The sequence below is a fragment of the Lineus longissimus genome, chromosome 5 (genome assembly GCF_910592395.1).
Source record: "Lineus longissimus chromosome 5, tnLinLong1.2, whole genome shotgun sequence".
NCBI lineage: Eukaryota > Metazoa > Nemertea > Pilidiophora > Heteronemertea > Lineidae > Lineus > Lineus longissimus.
The window spans coordinates 16,067,352-16,088,056 of record NC_088312.1 but is presented as its reverse complement, the minus strand read 5'-3'; the positions used below and the strand labels follow the sequence as shown (position 1 = coordinate 16,088,056).

General features: G+C 40.5%; 1 protein-coding gene across 8 annotated transcripts in view; it reads left to right on the top strand.

The window, feature by feature from the left end:
- The window catches only part of LOC135487457 (syntaxin-binding protein 5-like), a 368,020-nt gene that overhangs the window by 174,745 nt on the left and 172,570 nt on the right, over positions 1–20,705 (top strand). For all 8 annotated transcript variants that reach the window (XM_064771115.1, XM_064771121.1, XM_064771120.1 and 5 more), the window contains exon 8: positions 20,014–20,137. In XM_064771115.1, coding sequence (XP_064627185.1) covers positions 20,014–20,137 — 124 coding nt within the window. The remainder of the gene's footprint in view (positions 1–20,013; positions 20,138–20,705) is intronic.

Sequence of the window (20,705 nt, the reverse complement as noted above, 5' to 3'; positions counted from 1 at the left end):
TGCCAGACACATACCGGGCAATCGCAACATCCTTGCCGACGCCCTGTCCCGTCAGAACAAGCTAGTTCAGACAGAGTGGACACTCCATCAGGAGATTGTAGACGACCTTTGTCGCCTTTGGCAATCTCCGAAGGTAGATCTGTTCGCCACCAGGCTGAACAATCGCCTTCCCATCTATTACTCTCCACTTCCGGACGAAGAGGCCCTGGAAGTCGACAGCCTTACAGCCTCTTGGGTCGGGCTGAACGCATATGCGTTTCCACCCCTCCCTCTCATCCAACCAGTCCTGAACAAGATCTTGACCAGCCATCCGGTGAGAATAACTCTCATCGCACCTTGCTGGCCAAATCAGGCCTGGTTCCCAGCCTTGCTGGAGCTCCTGATAGATCACCCCAGGAGTCTTCCTACTTGGAAGCACCTCCTGTGGCACCCGCTGGGGAGATGCTACCACCAGAACCCTGGATTTTTCAAGTTTCACGCCTGGAACTTATCCAGTTGCATCTCCACCAGAGAGGCTTTTCGGACATCGCTGTCAAGCGCATGTCCGCACCTCAAAGGGGGTCTACCCTTGATGTGTATCAAGGAAAGTGGTCTACCTTCACTTCCAGGTGCAGGGAGAACGGAGTTAATCCGATCTCTCCCTCTATATACAGATTAGTTGATTTCCTTATTGAATTATTCACGGAAAGACAACTATCTGTCACGGCTATAAAAGGGTACAAGTCCGCCATCGCTTCTACCCTCCGTGTTTTAAGCACCTGGGATCTTCGTTGGGAGGACCAAATAACCCCTCTTTTCAGAGGAATGTTATTAGAGCGTCCTAGACCGGTTCACAACACCCCTAAATGGGACCTTTCTGTTGTCCTTAAGGTGCTCATGAGGCATCCTTTTGAACCCATGTCTATTTCATCCATGAAATATCTGACACTCAAAACGGTCTTTCTAGTAGCCTTGGCTACCGCCCAACGGAGATCAGAGCTCCATGCACTTTCTTTTAAGAAGCTGGCTTTTAGAGAGGGAGGGGAGGTTATCCTGGCCTTTATACCAGGATTTCTGGCGAAGAACCAGGGACCGGCCGCCTCTCGGCCCCCGGTTACTATTCCCTCTCTGTCAGGAATGATCTCTTATGATCTTCCTGACAGAACTTTATGTCCCGTCGGGGCCCTAAAGTTCTACATAAATAGGACAAAACCTCCCGGTATCCGCCAGGGGAGAGAGCGTTTGTTTTTGTCCTATAAGGAGGGAAATAAACGAGAGATAGCGGCCGCCACTATTTCAAGGTGGATTGTGGAGACTATTCGTCTTTCCTACAACACCTTGATGACTTCCTCTGATCTTCGTGCGCTAGCTAACATCTCAGCGCACGAAGTTAGAGCACTAGCCACCTCCGAGGAGTTGCTCTTCAAGAAGTCGTTTCCGCTGCATGTTGGAGTAATCACTCCACATTCTCTCGTTTCTACCTACGAGACGTTTCTTCCCTCGTAGATGGCATGCACACAATCGGCCCGATTGTGTCTGCGGGGCATGTTGTTTGATCCTGGCTAGATCAAAAAAGGGGGGGAAGCCCGATTGAAGAGTCAAACGCGCATCTTGCGCCATTTTTGATATGCCCTATCTTCAACATCCAGGCAACCCCTAGTAGACTAGAAAGGACGCAATTTCTTATTGTTGTTTAGCAATAACTCATTCTACACCCTTCAACATGCCTTACTTGCTCTAAGCTCTGTTGCCGGAAAGAAGATGGTTTTATTACGCAATTTTAGCGCTTTCCTGAGAATGGGTCTATTACTCTCTATAATATGATTGTAATACCGAGATCAAAATACCGGTCCTCCGGTTCTCCCCATTTCTTTCCCCTGGCGGTCCTCCTTAGCTAATATGCCGGTGGTGCCTCCTGGATGGAACAACAGCTCAGCCTTAGGTAAGTCCTCGTTTCCCACCTCCAATAGGTTGCTGGGATTCGATGCAAAAGTGTTCCATAGGTAAGTTTGAATGACACAAAATGCCCATTTCCTTACAAGAAATGGCCATTTTGTTAGTTCATACTTACCTATGGAACACGGCCCTCCCGCCGTCCCCACAAACGGGACATACTCTTTATTAACGCTCAAGAGTAAAGACTAAATATGGCGGCATGAGATCGGCGCGATCTCGCGGGATCGGTCAGGGCGCCGCCTGGCGGCCGAGCTGTTAACTCAGTTCTCCCTTTAGAAAATTAAAGGGATACTCTTGTGTTTGAGCCCAAATGGAGTAACATGCAAAAGTGTTCCATAGGTAAGTATGAACTAACAAAATGGCCATTTCTTGTAAGGAAATGGGCATTTTGTTAACCAACTCTTTATCTTCTTTTCTTCACATACAAAAAAGACCATCCCAAACATTTGGCTGCATCCACTTCATCAATATCCAGACAACAGTCGGTTCATTTGACCATTGTAAAGCACCAGGCCCCACCTCACAAAATACACTGTAATAATTATGTACCTTGTGTCCATGTGCATGTTATTAGTTCCACCTACGCTGCATGAAGACAAGGACTCCACTCTTTGACGTCACCACACAACTCCTTGACGTCATCACACACCCCACTACTGCAACGGCGATAGAAAATACTTTACGTCATAATAGCAGGGACAGGTGACTTCAACTCAGTACTTCAGCATGCATTGATATAGCAAGAAGGTCTTTCGCACCAGCACTTTTGCGTGCTAGACGTTACAGCTTCACGTTGCCTCAGAATAACAGGGTACCAACACACACTTGGCCCTTGCCTTCACCTAGCCATTTCAGCTGAGCGCCAGGCCCTTGGGCCTCTTGTTTAATTATAAAGGCTCTATTAATTATAAAGGCTCTATGATCTACATGTGTGTGTATATTTATGTACTAGGAACTATTCTTGTATTTAAGATTTTCGAGTAAATTCATACCAATAACATTGATTGACAGAAGGCTGCACAAGAGAATAGCTTGATACTGCTGCCCGGGTATCGCAGTCGGCATGCCAAAATTCCACTAATCTGTGTTTTAAGGGGTTTTTATCACCACACATTACAATGTGTGTGCGACAAAACTAATAATACATGGGAGGAAAATCTTACAAATTTCACTTCTGGACAAGAAAGATGAATGGTATTGTAAGTGATTTTCAAGTGAAAGTCTTTTTAGCTCACCTCTTAGCAGAGGTGAGCTTATCCCATACCGTGGCGTCCGTCGTCCGTCGTCGTCGTCGTCGTCCGTCGTCCGTTAGCAGGGCACGTTTCGTAACTGTTAGAGCTATTGAGTTGAAACTTGGTACACATGTACCCTTATGTAATGACACCTTGGAGACCAAGTTTCGGTCCGATTCGTTTCATGGTTTGGCCACCAGGGGGCCAAACGTTAAAAGTGAAAATATGCAATATCTCCCTTAATAGTAGTCGGGAAATTTTGAAAAAAATATGGTAGGTACTTCCAGCAAAGATGCATCATATATCTTCCGGGTTTTTGATTTGACCTCCTTTTCAAGGTCACAGAGGTCAAATGGTGTAAATTGGCCGTTAGGATGTAACGATGGCACGTTTCTAAACTGCAATGACTATTGATAACAAATTTGGTACACATTTACCCCTTAGTCAGGTGATCTCAGGGACCAAAGTTTGGTCCAATATGATTCACCACTTGACCACCAGGGGGCAAAATCCAAAAACCTTAAAAATGTGATTATTCCTTAACCTCTTGCCCGATTGCCACCAATTTGATATCATGGGTACATCTAACCACCATACAGTATATGTCACACAGGTTTTTAATTTGACCTTCTTGTCAAGGTCACAGAGGTCAAATGGCATAAATTCGCCGTCAGGCCGTAACTATGGCACGTTTCTTTACTGCAATGACTATTGATCACAAATTAAGTACACATGGACCCCTTGGTCAGGTGATCTCAGGTACCGAAGTTTGGTGCGATCTGATTTGCCGTTTGGCCTCCAGGGAGGGGGCCAAATCCTAAATTCTTCAAAATGCCATTATTCCTAGTAATGACTTGCCCGATTGGCACCAATTTTATATCATAGGTACATCTAATTCTAACAACCATTCAATGTGTCACCCGGGTCTTCTTTGATTTGACCTACTTTTCAAGGTCACAGAGGTCAAATGTACTGTAAATTGGCCATTTTTGGGAAATTGTAATTGCTTGGACCTACATCAAACCTAACACTACATGACACAATACCATGCTCTTTATCCATCTTTCCTCCACATGAGGTGAGCACAATGGCCCTGGCCATTTCATTAAAGATAAATAAAAAGAAATATAATTGCAAAAAAGTTAGAAAGAACATTTTTAAGAAGTTCCATTATGGGAATCGAACCTTGGCCACATGGGTGACAGGCCAATAGCGTAACAATTAGTCCATGAAGATTTCTTGTCTGAGAATAGGCCAAGGGGCCAATTATCCATGAGCAATGCGTGGTTTGATCCACCTCAATATCCATGCACATGCTCTTGACTTCAATGAGTTGGCCTGATTCAGAAGGTTTAAAACTCTCTGTTAGTGTCCTTTTTATTTTATCAGAAATATTAAAAGACAAGTCAAAGGTCGAGGATACTAGTACTTAAACTGCGGCAATGTTAGGCTGATTAAGCCAAAAACAGATTTAAGTTTGGAGGAAATAATATAACCTTTAAAATTTCTCAAGATCAATGTTGTTAGTCCTATTTTGTCATTAGATATGGCACTTGACTGGTACTTCTCCCGGGTCCTTCTGATTCTTAGTTTTTGTCCACTAAAGTAGAGTCAAAAAATAGTAGGCCTACCAGTATTTATCATAGCAAAAGAATATGTCATGAGCCTATTTGGGTCAATTTGCCCCCATTTTGTAATGTAAGTTTCACACCTCCCAAAGTTATCATTCAGGGAGGTAACTCAACTGTCTGGGCCAATATACCGTACATGCCAATTAGGATAAGCTCTATATGACATTCTAAACAAAAAGACAGGTGTCAGTTAGTGTTCCATTCAACTAGACCACTCATTAAATACATTGATCGCATGGAAATGAGTACATTTTTAGCGAGCTATCAGTTTATGCCGGCGTAGCTCATCATATACCGACTTTCCTTCTATAAAACCAGTTATTGCCGAACTACTTTTAGATATCCGTAAAATATTGATCGTTGTACACTGTACTAATGCATAGATGTACAGGCCGGATGAATACCTTGGTAAAGGGACCATCGCATCGAACAACGCAGCAAGTGCTCAAGTAATTATACAAGCATACAAGTAGTTCCTGCACTAAAGGCTGGGTCCCGCTCCCTCTGTCGAGCTATTTGTAGTATGAAAGCACATGTTTGTAGTATGCGCATGCGCAGTAGTGGAAAAATGACTTAAACAAAACAAACAAATGGCCGCCAAATGGTCACTCGATTCAAGAGTTTGAAGGCGAATATTTACGATACGAAGCGTGTCAGTGTCTAGCCACTTCACATGACTAACTTATGTTATGATAGCTTCCATCGAAGTTACAGATAAGCCACTGGAAATTCGCGAAAAAGTGTTTTTTGATGCCTTTTTGAATCGGTAATTTATGAAAATGTAAATCGCCAACGGCGTATTAATGTCACGTGATAGATTTTATGTTGAGATGGGGGTTCTTTCGCAATATGACGTCACGAATCAGGTCATCTATTATAGACTGTTGTCAAGAGCTAATCGAGCAGGAGTTGTCATTGTAATATAATATACTCTATCAGGGGATTGTAAATGCGTATTAACAATGACACTTTCTGTAATGTAGATGTGGTGGGCATAATTTTGACGATGATAAATATGCGGACCACATTTTGATGGTCATCTCAATGCTGCCACCGGGAATTCCCGAGGCGGAGATTTGTGAATATGTCATGTGATTTGCTGTGAAAATGGCGTGAGGCCTAACATGCATAAACTGGAGAGAAACAAATATCAGCAATAAATTGGAGGAATATGTTTTTGACAGCCAGGTAGTTTGTTTATTATTAGTTTACATATGTGTTGTCATATTTGTATTTAACGTTATTTGGCAAGTATGAAAGATAAACGCCTCGACGGCCTCTCCCTCTTGTGGTAGAATCGGGTACCTATATATGGCGTTTGAATACATTGTTTGTTACCCAGCTTCGACCTATAGTTCCAAGGAAATGACTTGTCGGTGTAATATAGTGCATACAATATATATTTTTGCATTGTTGTTGTTTGTTGCTCTTGTGTTATTTCGTAATTTCTGTACAAATAAAGCGTAAATAAATATGAGTGCAGTAAAATTATTTATTTTGGTGCTCTGAACTTGTCTTCTATGATACACCTGGCTCATGTATGTGGATATGCTTCTTTACAATCGCCCTGATGTGACTTATCTATGTACAATGTATACACCTGTACCATTTAAGTACACTTGGTCGGTCAACTATAAACTTCTGCTTATATTAGCGCTGGTATGTATTGGGGACACTTGGTTCGGGTACATTAATTACCAGTGGAGTACTTCAGATAATATATAAGCCTGTAAGGTACACCTGGAGTGGTTGATACACTGGAGTACTCCTGCATTACTCCTAATACAACTCCACCACTAACCCAGCGAAGCTCCCAGGCCGACAGGCCTCTAGTTCAGTTCAGGTTAAAGTGTAATAGACCATTTTTAGCTCAGCTGACAAAGTCAGCGGAGCTAGTAGTATAGCTGTTCAAATTGTGTCCATCCTGCAATCCATCCATCTAGGGACCCATCTGTGGACAAAATTGGACATTTCTGACCGGGAAGGCCTAGCCACTTCGTTGACGGTGCTAAATTAGGAGTTGCCCAAGGTGAACTAAAAAAACGAAAAAATCAGCGCGATCTGACCTGTATTAAGAGAATGAGGTCATTTCGCGTTTAGATTTCTTTCCCTTTTTACCTCGGTCCACAGAGCAAATATTGTTTTCAAATGTGGCTGAATATTTTTAAATATTTTTTCATTTTTTACTTTTAATGGAAATAATATAGTTTTCACCGCCAGTTGGCGCTGCAGGCACATTGCCTGAATTTTGGCGATTTCAAATTTAGCGGTGGCTTAACTTTTTTGCAAGCAGTGCCGCTGATTGGCAGATCGATAGAAGAGATGCCACCATTTAAAAATGGCGGTAGTCGCTGCTTCAATGAAGGTGAGTGAACTTTCTCATGTTCAATCGGTTGATACTCTGATACTCTTTTAATCAACATGACCATGTACCTGAAATTTGTTTAGGTACTGGAAAGAGTCTATATAATTCAGATTTATCAATAGTTTTTTATAATATTGCGGAAATTTTGTGCACAAATTAGCGAAAGTTGGTGCTCGTCTCATGTCATTTTAGAGCGAGAAATTTGTTTCCGTCGATCTCTACCACTGAAAAATCGCTTGCATAGCTTCGAATTTTTGTGAAAATAAGTATCTGAACTTGGTTTCAAATAGTCTAGAGAGTTACCTTTGTGGTGATACATATGGTATGTGATAAATATTTGTGGAATTTGTGAAATTCGGTTTTCAAACGTGCCGATGATGCAAGCGATCTCGCGTGAATTTTGCAAGTCCTGATATGTCGACCGGGTGTCAAAAATCACTCGCCTAAATTCAATTCAAAGATCGAAAATGATATCTGAACTTAGTTTCAAATAGCCTACGCAATTATCATTTCGGTGATATATAATGCATGCATGTAATAATTGATTAATCTGCCTAAAACGGGCAATTAAAACGGCGAAAGATCGTGATGAACACTCTGGTGGCGGTCACACTAAATAACGACCGGTAGGGCCCAGCGTGTGGCGGAGAAAAGAAGGTAGCGCCCGGAGGTTGAAACAGGATTTTTATGCACTTTTAACTGTATATATATGTTGTTTAGATGTATTTCTAACAGTTCTGTAACTTTTATGACCAAGCTTGCACCCAAAGTTGGTAAAATTGATGCTTGTTTATGGACTGCGCTAGCGACCGGAGAATTCGCCGTCGGCCATTTTGGGACGGTCCCTGAGTTGTTGTGGTTGGCAAATTTGCAACAAATCTCGCCATTTACGTTTGTTTACAATTATTTTGAAAGTCACATTATGACATCGTAGTATGAATTCCACTGCAGTTTCGTTACGCAGCAATGCTCATGTTTTTGGTTGGCAATCCTGTACTGTCTGTACACTGCGCTGTGCATGCATGGCTGTACTGTAGGCTGTAAAAAAGACAAAAACGATAGCCTAGCCCTATAGGACAGGCTTAGAGTATAACTCAACAGGCCCTCATGATTCATTTGATGGACACCTTATTTGATAGTACCTCATCATTAAGTCCACTAGATCCTGTTCTGTCGCATGTCGTAGACGATAGACAATTTTCAAAATGTAGTACACCACTCGCTCATCTTTAAGCCCAGCTCTCGGCTCACATCATGTGGGCACGGTTGGCTGTTGAGTGTTATGGTTCAGTCTGTGAGACTAATTTAAAGAGGTTACACTTTTATTTTGAATTGGAAAACAACCCCCAGGACTGACTTTTCACTGAGTGATAAGTGTGCCCTTCGAAGGTTAAGTCTCTTTCTGGATTTGCTTCCATAGATGCCGCCTTGTTCAGGATATCATGTGACCGATGCCTGATCAAGCACAGACTGTATCCGGTGGTGTACATTTCCCCGTCTATGTCACCCTTTTTTATTCAGTCAGTGTTAATTTCTCTTCTCTTTTTTTACAGATTAACTGTTGTTGGTTATTGCAAGAGGAGTCGTTAGCACATTTCAAGTCCAGGAAAGCACTTGCTGTTCCCACATTCAGAGTAAGGTGTGCTTACTTGTTTTACTGCTTTCCATTCCTGAAGAGCGTTATCAAATATCTGCCGCAAGGCAACATATATCTGCCGCAAGGCGCTTCAAATATCTGCCGAAAGGCATCAAATATCTGCCGCACCAATAAAGTTCATTTTGTCAACCAACTCTTTATCTTCTTTTCTTCACATACAAAAAAGACCGTCCCAAACATTTGGCTGCATTCACTTCATCAATGTCCAGACAACAGTCGGTTCATTTGACCATTGTAAAGCACCAGGCCCCACCTCACAACATACACTGTAATAATTATGTACCTTGTGTCCATGTGCATGTTATTAGTTCCACCTACGCTGCATGAAGACAAGGACTCCACTCTTTGACGTCACCACACAACTCCTTGACGTCAACACACACCCCACTACTGCAACAGCAATAGAAATTACTTTACGTCATAATACCAGGGTGACGTCAACTCAGTACTTCAGCATGCACTGATATAGCAAGAAGGTCTTTCGCATCAGCACTTCTGCGTGCTAGACGTTATAGCTTCACGTTGCCTCATAATAACAGTACCGACACACACTTGGCCCTTGCCTTCACCTATCCATTTCAGCTGAGCGCCAGGCACTTGGGCCTCTTGTTAATAATAACATATGTATATTCAATATATGGCTAAAGGAACTCTTTCGCCATGTTGGTCATGACATGAGGACGAATGTAGGTAATAAAGGCACTGGAAAAAAAGGCACTGGAAAAAAGGCACTAGGTAAAAAAGGCACTGGAAAAAAGGCACTGGGTAAAAAGGCACCAGAAAAAAAGGCACAAAAAAAGGCCCTAGGACAAAAAAGACACTAGGAAAAAAGGCACTAGGAAAAAAAGGCACTAGGAAAAAAAAGGCACTAGGAAAAAAGGCACTAGGTAAAAAAGGCACTGGAAAAAAAGGTACCAGGAAAAAAGGCACTGGGTAAAAAAGGCACTGGAAAAAAAGGCAGTGAAAAAATCACATCAAATGGGATCAGATGTTTAACAAGTAGTTAAATCAAAGTCTGTGTGGGCACATGGAGAAACGGTATTTCAGTTGATTGATTTGGCACATTACACGATATTGCCAATTCGAATACAATGTCCTATGCCATGTAGGAATTGCTCCATGGTCTTTGTTCCCGCATTGTAGTCCACACACAGGTTCTGCAGCCGCCTCTGATGCTCCTGTACTGTGCGACGAACTCGTTACCTAGGTTGGTTAGTCATGCAAGTTTGAGTTATTATAGTTGACAATTCCTGGAAATATGCGTCCGGTTTGTTTTGAGCGCCACCTATATGAAAATTGCAAAGGTTTACTACACTGAAAATACTACTAGGGAGATCTAGGGTACCCATATATTTACCAAAATGAATTGTAGTTTGGTAAACCTCTGCAATTTAAAATAAAATGTTTTCAAAGTTGCTACCTTCCATGATGATGCAAAAACGGCCAAAATTTCAAAGGGGTGTAAACTCGGACAGGGACGCGCGATAAAATCGGTTATTGTTCTAAAATTTGTTCTAATTGATGAAATTATAAATGTACCATATTGCCATATGTCTTCCTTTTCATCAATTGCAACATATGTTCTTGGTTATAATAGAATGCCTGGGACAACACATAGAACAGTAGGGAACCCTTAGGTAGTCAACCAAGGTTCTTAATTCGTGACAACAAAAGTATGCGATGATGTTGCGAAGAAAAGCGCATTGCGAAATTCATTCTGATATCAATGCCATCACTAAGTTCTCAAACCTGTCAACAAGTAAGCGACGACACTAAGACATGATGACATGAAATCACCCCCAGAGCTCACCCATGTGAACTAAAACAGGTTGGGGCAGGTTTGCAGGTTTTTACCTAGAGAAAAAAACTAACAAAAAACACATACGCATATAGAAATGCACGGGGGGGGGGGGGGGGCACCCCAAATGAATTTTGGGCAAATGTGAATTTTTCACCTAGAGATTTCCTAGTGCCTTTTTTTGCAGTGCCTTTTTTACCTAGTGCCTTTTTTAGCCAGTGCCTTTTTTCCTAGTGCCTTTTTTTCCAGTGCCTTTTTTACCTAGTGCCTTTTTTCCGTACCTTTTTTTCCAGTGCCTTTTTGGCTCACCGTAGGGGAGTCTATACAACACCGCAGTGTCCGTCGTCCGTCGTCTGTCGTCGTCGTCGTATCCTATTTCTAAAACAGTGGCACGTTTCTTAACCACTAGGGCTATAGACTCAAAACTTTGTATGCATGACCCCCTATGTCAGATGACATTTGACACTGAATTTAGGTCCGGTCTGATTCTTGACTTCGCCACTAGGGGGTCAAAACTGAAAACGTAAATAGTGTGATATCTCACTTATTAGTGATTTGTTGGTAGGTTCCCCTAGCAAGGATATGTCACATATCATACGGGTTTTTGATTTGACCTACTTTTCAAGCTCACCGAGGTCAAATGGCATAAATTTGCCGTTTGAGTGTAACTGTGGCACGTTTCTTAACCAATAAAGCTATGAACTTGAAATTTGTTACACATGACGCCCCACATCCTATAATCTCTGACACCGAATTTCGGTTTGATCTGATTCTCGACTTGGCCACCTGACTGGGCCAAAACTAAAAAAAGTAAAAAGTGCAATATCTCGCTCAATAGTGACTTGTTTTCAATTTTATTTTTATGGTAGGTAATCAGAGCAATGATACATCACATATCTTACGGGTTTTTGATTTGACCTTATTTTCAAGGTCACCGAGGTCAAATGGTGTGAGTTGGCCACTTGTGTGTAACTGGCACGTTTCTTAACCACTAAAGCTATCAACTTTAAACTTGGTACACATGACCCCCTAGGTCAGATTACCTGTGACACTGATTTGCGGTCCGGTCTAATTCTTAACTTGGCCACCAGGCGGCTAAAACAAAAAATTTGAATAGTGCCATATCTCGCTTATTACTGATTAGTTTTTGCTAAATATTTTATGGTAGATACTCTTAGCAAGGATACATCACATATGGTGCGGGTTTTTGATTTGACGTACTTGTCAAGGTCACAGAGTTGAAATGGCGTAAATTGGACGTTTGAGTGTAACTATGGCACGTTTCTTAACCACTAAAGCTATGAACTGGAAATTTGGTACAGATGACTCCCTACGTCATGTAACCTCGGACAGCGAATTTCGATCTGATCTGGTACTCAACTTGGCCACCAGGAGGCCAAAACTAAAATAGGTAAAAAGTGCAGTATCTCGTTTATTAGTTACTTTTTTTGATGATATTCTTATGGTACTTTCTCCAAGCAACGATACATCAGTTGGTCCGATAGAGATGATGAGGCAATGCCTCGTTCCTTAGTCAGCAATATGCGCCTTTTTATACGGAGAAGAAGGAGTACCCAGATAGGCCTTCACATGTCGGCCTCCAAATGGCTGGAACCAATTGCACTATCACTACTATAACTTTAAAATGCGTGCTCCTCCTACATGTAGCCAGGTCTCAGGCAAGGCACTTACTCGACATGCAAGCTAAATGTTCAGCACCGTGAGCAGCTCCTTGATAAGGCCATTTCAGGTTCAGCGCACATCTTCAGATCAAGTATTGAAAGCTGTGGTGAGCACATAAACAGACCATGGTAACCTTCATTTGAAAATCCCTTCATAATCAAGGGCTGGCTCTGGCTAACACAGCACCATCAACAATAGACCACCAATTTGACCCCAGCTCCTTACTGCGGGAAAACCCAAGTCCAGCAACCGAAAGTACCAAAAATACATTTTTGTTTACATTTGAACTGCACACATACGTTTGTTTACAATTTCTTTCACCGAGAAATCTCGAACATCAGGTGACCTGCAATCGTGGATTGAAAATAACATTAACCTTAGTTCAGCAGGTCAACAGGTACAGGCTGTTCCAATCATCCCCCTACAGCCAGCCGTTCAACAGGTAATGTTAGCCACCCCACAGGGAGTGCAGGTAATTGATTAAGCCCCTGCATAACTAAACAGCTATGACTTGGCTTCTGTGAGTGGTAAGGAGAATTGACAGTGTCTGATTAAAAACCCCTCATAACTGCTCCGCCGAAGTAAATTTCCGAAAATAAACATAACGTTGCATCAGGACAAAATATGTGCAAAATTTCGAGACAAAACACTACCCCCAAATGGCACTTTATCGAGCCGCCTTATAGTATTATGATATAGATTGTTAACAGCACATCATCATGCAGGTGTACTGTCCCTTTAATTACAAACCAGTCCCTATCTCTCTCATACTAGCATTCTTAGATGAGACTTCTTAATTCGTAATTGTCATAACCAGAACACAGGCATAAATCACTTTAATAAGTTATGTATGAAGCTCACCAAATGTGGCTCCGCTGGTGCGTTTGAAAACAGTATGATACTGTATTTAATTACTTGTTGACAACATTTCATTAGTCAGGTGAACTGTCCCTTTAATGACAAACCAGTTTCAATCCCTTTTAGACTAGCATTTTTAGATGAGACTCTTTAATTACACCATGGATGTATTAACTCGCTCATGTATTCACACCAGCCATTACCTCCATTGAGCCCAACCAGTCAGTGCTCCAAGGGAATCTAGATAATAAAGGTACAGGAAAATAAAACGGCCAGGGCCATTGTGCTCACCGTCTAGATATTTGGTGCTTTGGAATTCATCCTGGTTAAGAAACATTGTACATGTATAGTATATAGGTCAAACCAAAGTAAGTACCATAAGAATATCATCAAAAAAAGTAACTAATAAACGAGATATTGCACTGTTCACCTATTCAATTTTGGCCTCCTGGTAACCAAGTTGAGTACCAGATGAGATCGAAATTCGGTGTCTGAGGTTACATGACGTAGGGGGTCATGTGTTCCAAAGTTCAAGTTCATAGCTTTAGTGGTTAAGAAACGTGCCATAGTTACACTCAAACGACCAATTTACCCCATTTGACCTCTGTGACCTTGAAAAGCAGGTCAAATCAAAAACTCATATGATATGTGTTGTATCCTTGGTAGGAGAACCTACCATAAAAATGTTTTTGAAAACGAATCACTAATAAGCGAGATATCACACCTTCTAGGTTTTCATTGTTGGCCCCCTGGTGGCCAAGTCGAGAATCAGAGCAGACTGAAATTCGGCCTCAGAGGTCACCTGATCTAGGGGGTCCTTTGTACTAAGTCTCAAGTTCATAGCCGTAGAGGTTAAGAAACGTGCCATAGTTACGCTCAAATGGCCAATTTACGCCATTTTACCTCGGTGACCTTGAAAATTAGGTCAAATCAAAAACTCCTCTGAGTACCTACCATAAAAAAATAAAATTGAAAACAAGTCACTATTAAGCGAGATATTGCACTTTTTAACTTTTTTAGTTTTGGCCCCTTGGTGGCCAAGTCGAGTATTAGATCAGACCGAAATTCGGTGTCAGAGGTTATATAATGTACGGAGTCATGTGTACCAAATTTCAAGTTCATAGCTTTATTGGTTAAGAAACGTGCCACATTTATACTCAAACGGCAAAATTACGCCATTTGACCGCTGTGACCTTGAAAAAGTAGGTCAAATCAAAAACAAGTATGATATGTCATACATCCTATCTAGGAGTACCTACCATAAACATTTTATCAAAAACAAATCACTAATAAGTGAGATATCACACTATTTATATTTTCAGTTTTGGCCCCCTTGTGGCCCCCTTGTACCCGAAAAAAAGGTACTGAAAAAATAGGTTCAGAAAATGGCATAAATAGGTAAAGAAGGTACACAATATAATTTGAGTTTTCTTTTTCTATTCATAACTTTAACTATATTTGTTGCGTAGGCATTGCATAGGCCTCAGAAATAGGTATATCAAATTTCCAGTATACCGTTATGGTTTTCAATAGTCAAAACACGGCTGTCAAGATCAATTAACTGATAAATCTACAAATGCTCAAGTTGATAGAGACCCAGTAATTACGAAATGTGCCCAGCCAAATGACGACAGACACTTCGCCATAGCAAAAGCTCACCCACCCCCAAGAAAAGATTAAGACATAGGTCGAGACTGAACCAGTTGAAGAGAATAATATTCTTTAAAAAATTTCATAACACACTAGTTAGTATCTAAACATTGAAAAGTTTCAAAAATACAGCATTAAAAGAATATTTAATGAATAATTTTGATTTTTAATCAGTTATGTTATCCCAAGCCTGTTCTGGTTTCTTATTTCGATTAATACTTTCATTTGGGAACCCTAATGGTCTTTGTATGGACATTCCACTTTCAGAGCAATGTGCGGGGGATGCTTGCATCCCTCAATATTGTATAAATAACCTACCGGTAATGCAAGCTTTTAAATGTACAGACTTGGGAGATAATGGTTTATTTGATTTGTAACTGATTTCCTAATTTCATGTTTGGATCACTTATTTGGCTTGTTTATCTTGAAACATTTCAATGTTTAGGTATAAGAGGTAGGACATTGATCATTAGACCAGGTATACCCTGATTAGGCCTACCATTACCAAACCCGATGTCATAGAAACAATGGTGATGTCCCCATTTTGAATTAATCAGTTTTTGACATGTCCTCATGGGTAGACGGTAATAAAGGCACTGGAAAATAAAACGGTCAGGGGCCATTTTGCTCACCGTATAGATATTTGGTGCTTTGGAATTCATCCAGGTTAAGAAACATTGTACATGTAAAGTATATAGGTCAAACCAAATTCGGTATGACATGTGTGATATACTTTTATATGCACGCCACAGCTAGGTCCGAGTCTGTGGACAAATGGTTGGTTTAATTTATCTCTTCGATATGGCTCCTTTGATATTGCATTAGATTTTCATTGCAATTGAATCTATTCAAGGTATAGCCCATTTGAACCTGCCTGCGCCACGGGTACAATGCTAGTTAACATATAAAGTATAAAACAGTCTTCAAATGCACTAGCCGAGCTACATTTTGTGAACTTCATACATAACCTATTTTAAGTGATAGTATGCCTGTCTTCAAATGCACACGTATTCAGTACCGCATTTGGTGAACGCCATGCAGAACTGATTAATGTGAACTTATCCCTGTATTCTGGTTGTGACTTCGTCATCAAAATACTATATGTACAACTGAACACAATGTTATTATGTTCTGTGTTGAACTGAGCTTCCCTCATGCTTGTCCTGTTATCTCTGTCCCAACACCGACCAGGGGATGCATGATAAACTTCAATGCTGGCATACAATAATCATTTTGATTAGAGTCCTATGCGAAATCGCGAAATTCGGTGTAGCGGTAGAAATTGTCCCCCTGGTTCAATATGCACAAGCCTGCAACATTGACTGATGTCCGGCTTATTGGCGTATAAGGCTTATCTATATTAAACCATTGGTGTGATACATTCATGGTGTAATTAGGAAGTCTCCTCTAAGAATGCTAGTCTAAGAGGGATTGAAACTGGTTTGTCATTAAAGGGACAGTACACCTGGCTAATGAAATGTTGTCAACAAGTAATTAAATACAGTATCATACTGTTTTCAATCAAACTCGCGGAGCCACATTTGGTACATAACTTATTGAAGTGATTTATGCCTGTGTTCTGGTCAAAACAATTACGAATTAAGAAGTCTCATCTAAGAATACTAGTCTGTTGGGGAAAGGAATTGGTTTGTCATTAAATGGACAGAACACCTCCATAATGAAATGCTGTAAACAATTTGCATATATAGTATTATACCGTCTTCAAATGCACACTTGTCCAGTGCCGCATTATTTCGGTGAGCGCCATGAAGAGTGCACTTTTCCCGGCATTCTGGTTGTGACTTTGTCATCAAAATACTCTATATTTATAACTGAACATCATGTTATGTCGCTCTGTGTAACACAGTAATGTGCTACTCCCTGGCATGTCATGTTATCTCTGTCCCTACACAAACCAGAAGATGCATTATAACCAAAAGCTGGGAGACAATGAATTATTTTGATTAGAGTCTAATGCAGACTAAAAGAATCCATTGCAGAGGTAAATAATTTCCCCTTGGAAAATGTGTCCGGCCCTGTTCTATTCGCTGATGGATTATGGTATGTTGTTCAATGGATTCCATGAATGTCATAAGCTCAGATATTATAGAATACCAGGCATTTTATTCGAGGACATTTTAGACTTCTTCACATGGCAGGCATAGGGTACTGGACACAAAGGAATGGCTGCATGAAAACTGCATGGAAACTGCATGTTAAGCAGTTTCCACAAAAAGTTTCTTGTCTTAGCAGTTATAGTCCACCATCCGTTTCAATGACTTACTTCGCTCATTCGATCTAGTGCAATGCGTCACTGGGCCCTCGCATAAGAAGGGTCATACCTTAGACCTGCACAACATGTCACCATTTTATCTAAAACTTGAATTTTACACTCCAACAAGATCACTACGGTCTTCAGACTCCCTGAAGCTGGCAGTACCACACACTAGGCGTACCATTGGAGATCGTTCCTTCTCAGTTGCAGCCCCAAGGCTCTGGAACGATCTCCCTCTGGCAATAAAATCTGCCAGCTCGCTGCCAGCTTTCAGGAAGAGTCTGAAGACCCACCTTTTCAAATCATTTTATGATATGTATTAATACATTTTACGTAATGTTTTTAAGTAATGTATCTAGGCCTATTTATTAGCTCACCTCTTAGCAGAGGTGAGCTTATCCCATACCGTGGCGTCCGTCGTCCGCGTCGTCGTCGTCCGTCGTCCGTTAGCAGGGCACGTTTCGTAACTGTTAGAGCTATTGAGTTGAAACTTGGTACACATGTACCCTTATGTAATGACACCTGGGAGACCAAGTTTCGGTCCGATTCGTTTCATGGTTTGGCCACCAGGGGGCCAAACGTTAAAAGTGAAAATATGCAATATCTCCCTTAATAGTAGTCGGGAAATTTTGAAAAAAATATGGTAGGTACTTCTAGCAAAGGTGCATCATATATCCTTCGGGTTTTTGATTTGACCTCCTTTTCAAGGTCACAGAGGTCAAATGGTGTAAATTGGCCATTAGGATGTAACGATGGCACGTTTCTAAACTGCAATGACTATTGATACCAAATTTGGTACACATTTACCCCTTAGTCAGGTGATCTCAGGGACCGAAGTTTGGTCCAATATGATTCACCACTTGACCACCAGGGGGCAAAATCCAAAAACCTTAAAAATGTGATTATTCCTTAACTTCTTGCCCGATTGCCACCAATTTGATATCATGGGTACATCTAACCACCATACAGTATATGTCACACAGGTTTTTAATTTGACCTTCTTGTCAAGGTCACAGAGGTCAAATGGCGTAAATTCGCCGTCGGGCCGTAACTATGGCACGTTTCTTAACTGCAATGACTATTGATCACAAATTAAGTTCACATGTACCCCTTGGTCAGGTGATCTCAGGTACCGAAGTTTGGTGCGATCTGATTTGCCGTTTGGCCTCCAGGGAGGGGGCCAAATCCTAAATTCTTCAAAATGCCATTATTCCTAGTAATGACTTGCCCGATTGGCACCAATTTTATATCATAGGTACATCTAATTCTAACAACCATTCAATGTGTCACCCGGGTCTTCTTTGATTTGACCTACTTTTCAAGGTCACAGAGGTCGAATGTACTGTAAATTGGCCATTTTGGGGAAATTGTAATTGCTTGGACCTACATCAAACCTAACACTACATGACACAAGACCATGCTCTTTATCCATCTTTCCTCCACATGAGGTGAGCACAATGGCCCTGGCCATTTCATTTTTATCTCTGTGAGGCGCCGCGATATATACTTGAGCGGCGCCATACAAATTTCGTTTTATTATTATTATTATTATTATAGGGCTACTATATTGAACAGTTGACAAGCTCATACATCCATGGTGTAATTTTAAAGTAGTCTCCTCTAAGAATGCTCATCTGAGAGGGATTAGAACTTGTTTGTCATTAAAGGAACAGTACACCTGCCTCATGAAATGCTGTCAACAATTTATAATACAGCATCATACCTCTTAAAGCACACTGGTGGAGCAGCATCAAGCGAACTTCATGGAAAACTTTATATAAAAGTGAACTAATCCCTGTATTCTAGTTGTATGTTAATATTAATTGAAATACAAGTCAAGAGTAGAGTAATTTATTAGATTTGTTTCTATTTCCGAGTGTAAATCAGTACAGCATTTAAGAGATTAGCACGCAGTTCAATTACATGTAATTAGCTAAGTTGTTAAGTAGTAACACGCAGTATGAATTCAGTTGTTGGTGTCAAAGAGTAAGCTTGTCTTAAAAGCTAATTACTCCATGCAGATAAAATCAACTGTGATGAGCAATTGGCAAAAAAACTTGATATGCTTGGACGCAACTGTGCTCTGCAGTCCGCAGAGCGACAGTTCATGAGTGTAAGTAACTATGACATAAAAGTGTTGTATATCAGTAATTATCAACTAAGAAATTTCTGAATAATTTTTAATTAAGATAATATTTAGTAAGACATGTCTTAGTAAGATTATTTTTGCCAAAAAATTAGCAATTAAAATCTTAAAAAGATTATTCTTAAAAGATTCTTGTAAGAAAAAAATTGACAAGATATAAATTGGTAATTTATTACTAAAAAAAATTACTAATTTTTTGTTCTAATTTTTATCTTACAAAGAAAGTACCAATTTTTTAATTACTAAGATTAATCTGACCAATAAATTACTAAGAAATTAATTGCTAAGATTTTTCTGACTAATTTATTACCAATAAATAGCTAATTTAATTAGTAATTTAATTGTAATATAATTGATAAGATTTAGGTTCTGGGCTAACCACCGACTGCTTGAGCAGTCACAAGAATAAACCTTTCTATGTATTGTCTGGTATGACCTGGCTCGGCTCTACTAGTGTATAGCGATGCAGGGATGTCGTTTGCTACTCACCAACTTGAACTTATGTTGTATAGATGGCACTGTGGTGGTGACGAAGACGGAGAATTTGCCATATGCACGTGGCTTCACAATAATACCAAAAAAGGTCCCGGTATGGAACGGTTCGAATGGCCCGGTAATCAAGAGGTTAATGCAAGAGCAAAAAATTACTTGTTCCATTCGAACAAGGACAAGGACAAGATCTTTCTTTTGATGAATATCAAATGAAAGTTTTCATGATTTCAGTGAAAATTGAAGCTGCTTTGTAACGAGTTGTAATGTAAGCATTTTTGGATTCTTTTTCAGGCACTTCGGTCAATATCATGGCATCATGAAGGACGACAGTTTATGTGTAGTCATGTGGATGGTAGTTTGACTACCTGGATTGCAAGAAACCCTCAAAAACCTCAAAACATACTCTACCCACATGGTAAGTTGACCCACCTTATGGCAACCGGGTGGACTGAGGATAGTGTTAAAGAGCCCCAGGTGGGCAAATTCTTTCTTGATAGGGTTTTTGGCCATCAATATTTTTATTCTTTTTATTGGAAAAGTTGTTGTTTTAAAAAACATACAACTTCACTTTGATGCATCAAGGTTAACTTCATTCCAATTACTGTTTCATGATTTTTTAACTGAAAATGCCTAAAAACACCCAAACCCTGCAGTCTTCTGGAAATTCATGATTGATATCTCAGCATTGAACAGGTACGGTTGAGATTTCAGCATGCAGGTGTAGCCATTATATGTTCCAAGCAGAAGACAAACTGACTGTAGATTTACCTGAGGGCATTGATTTTATCATCTTTTTAAAATGTAAACAAAGAAAGTTTGATTAATACCAGGGGCGTTGTTTGCAGATTGACGTAATTTCTATTGCAAGGAAAAAAAGGCACAGTCTTTCATCAAACTGAAATCCCTGATGAAAGGATTTTTGTGTTGTCGCACAGTTAATCATGGAACTGCCTACCTTAAAAGTCAATGTCAATGCTCTATTG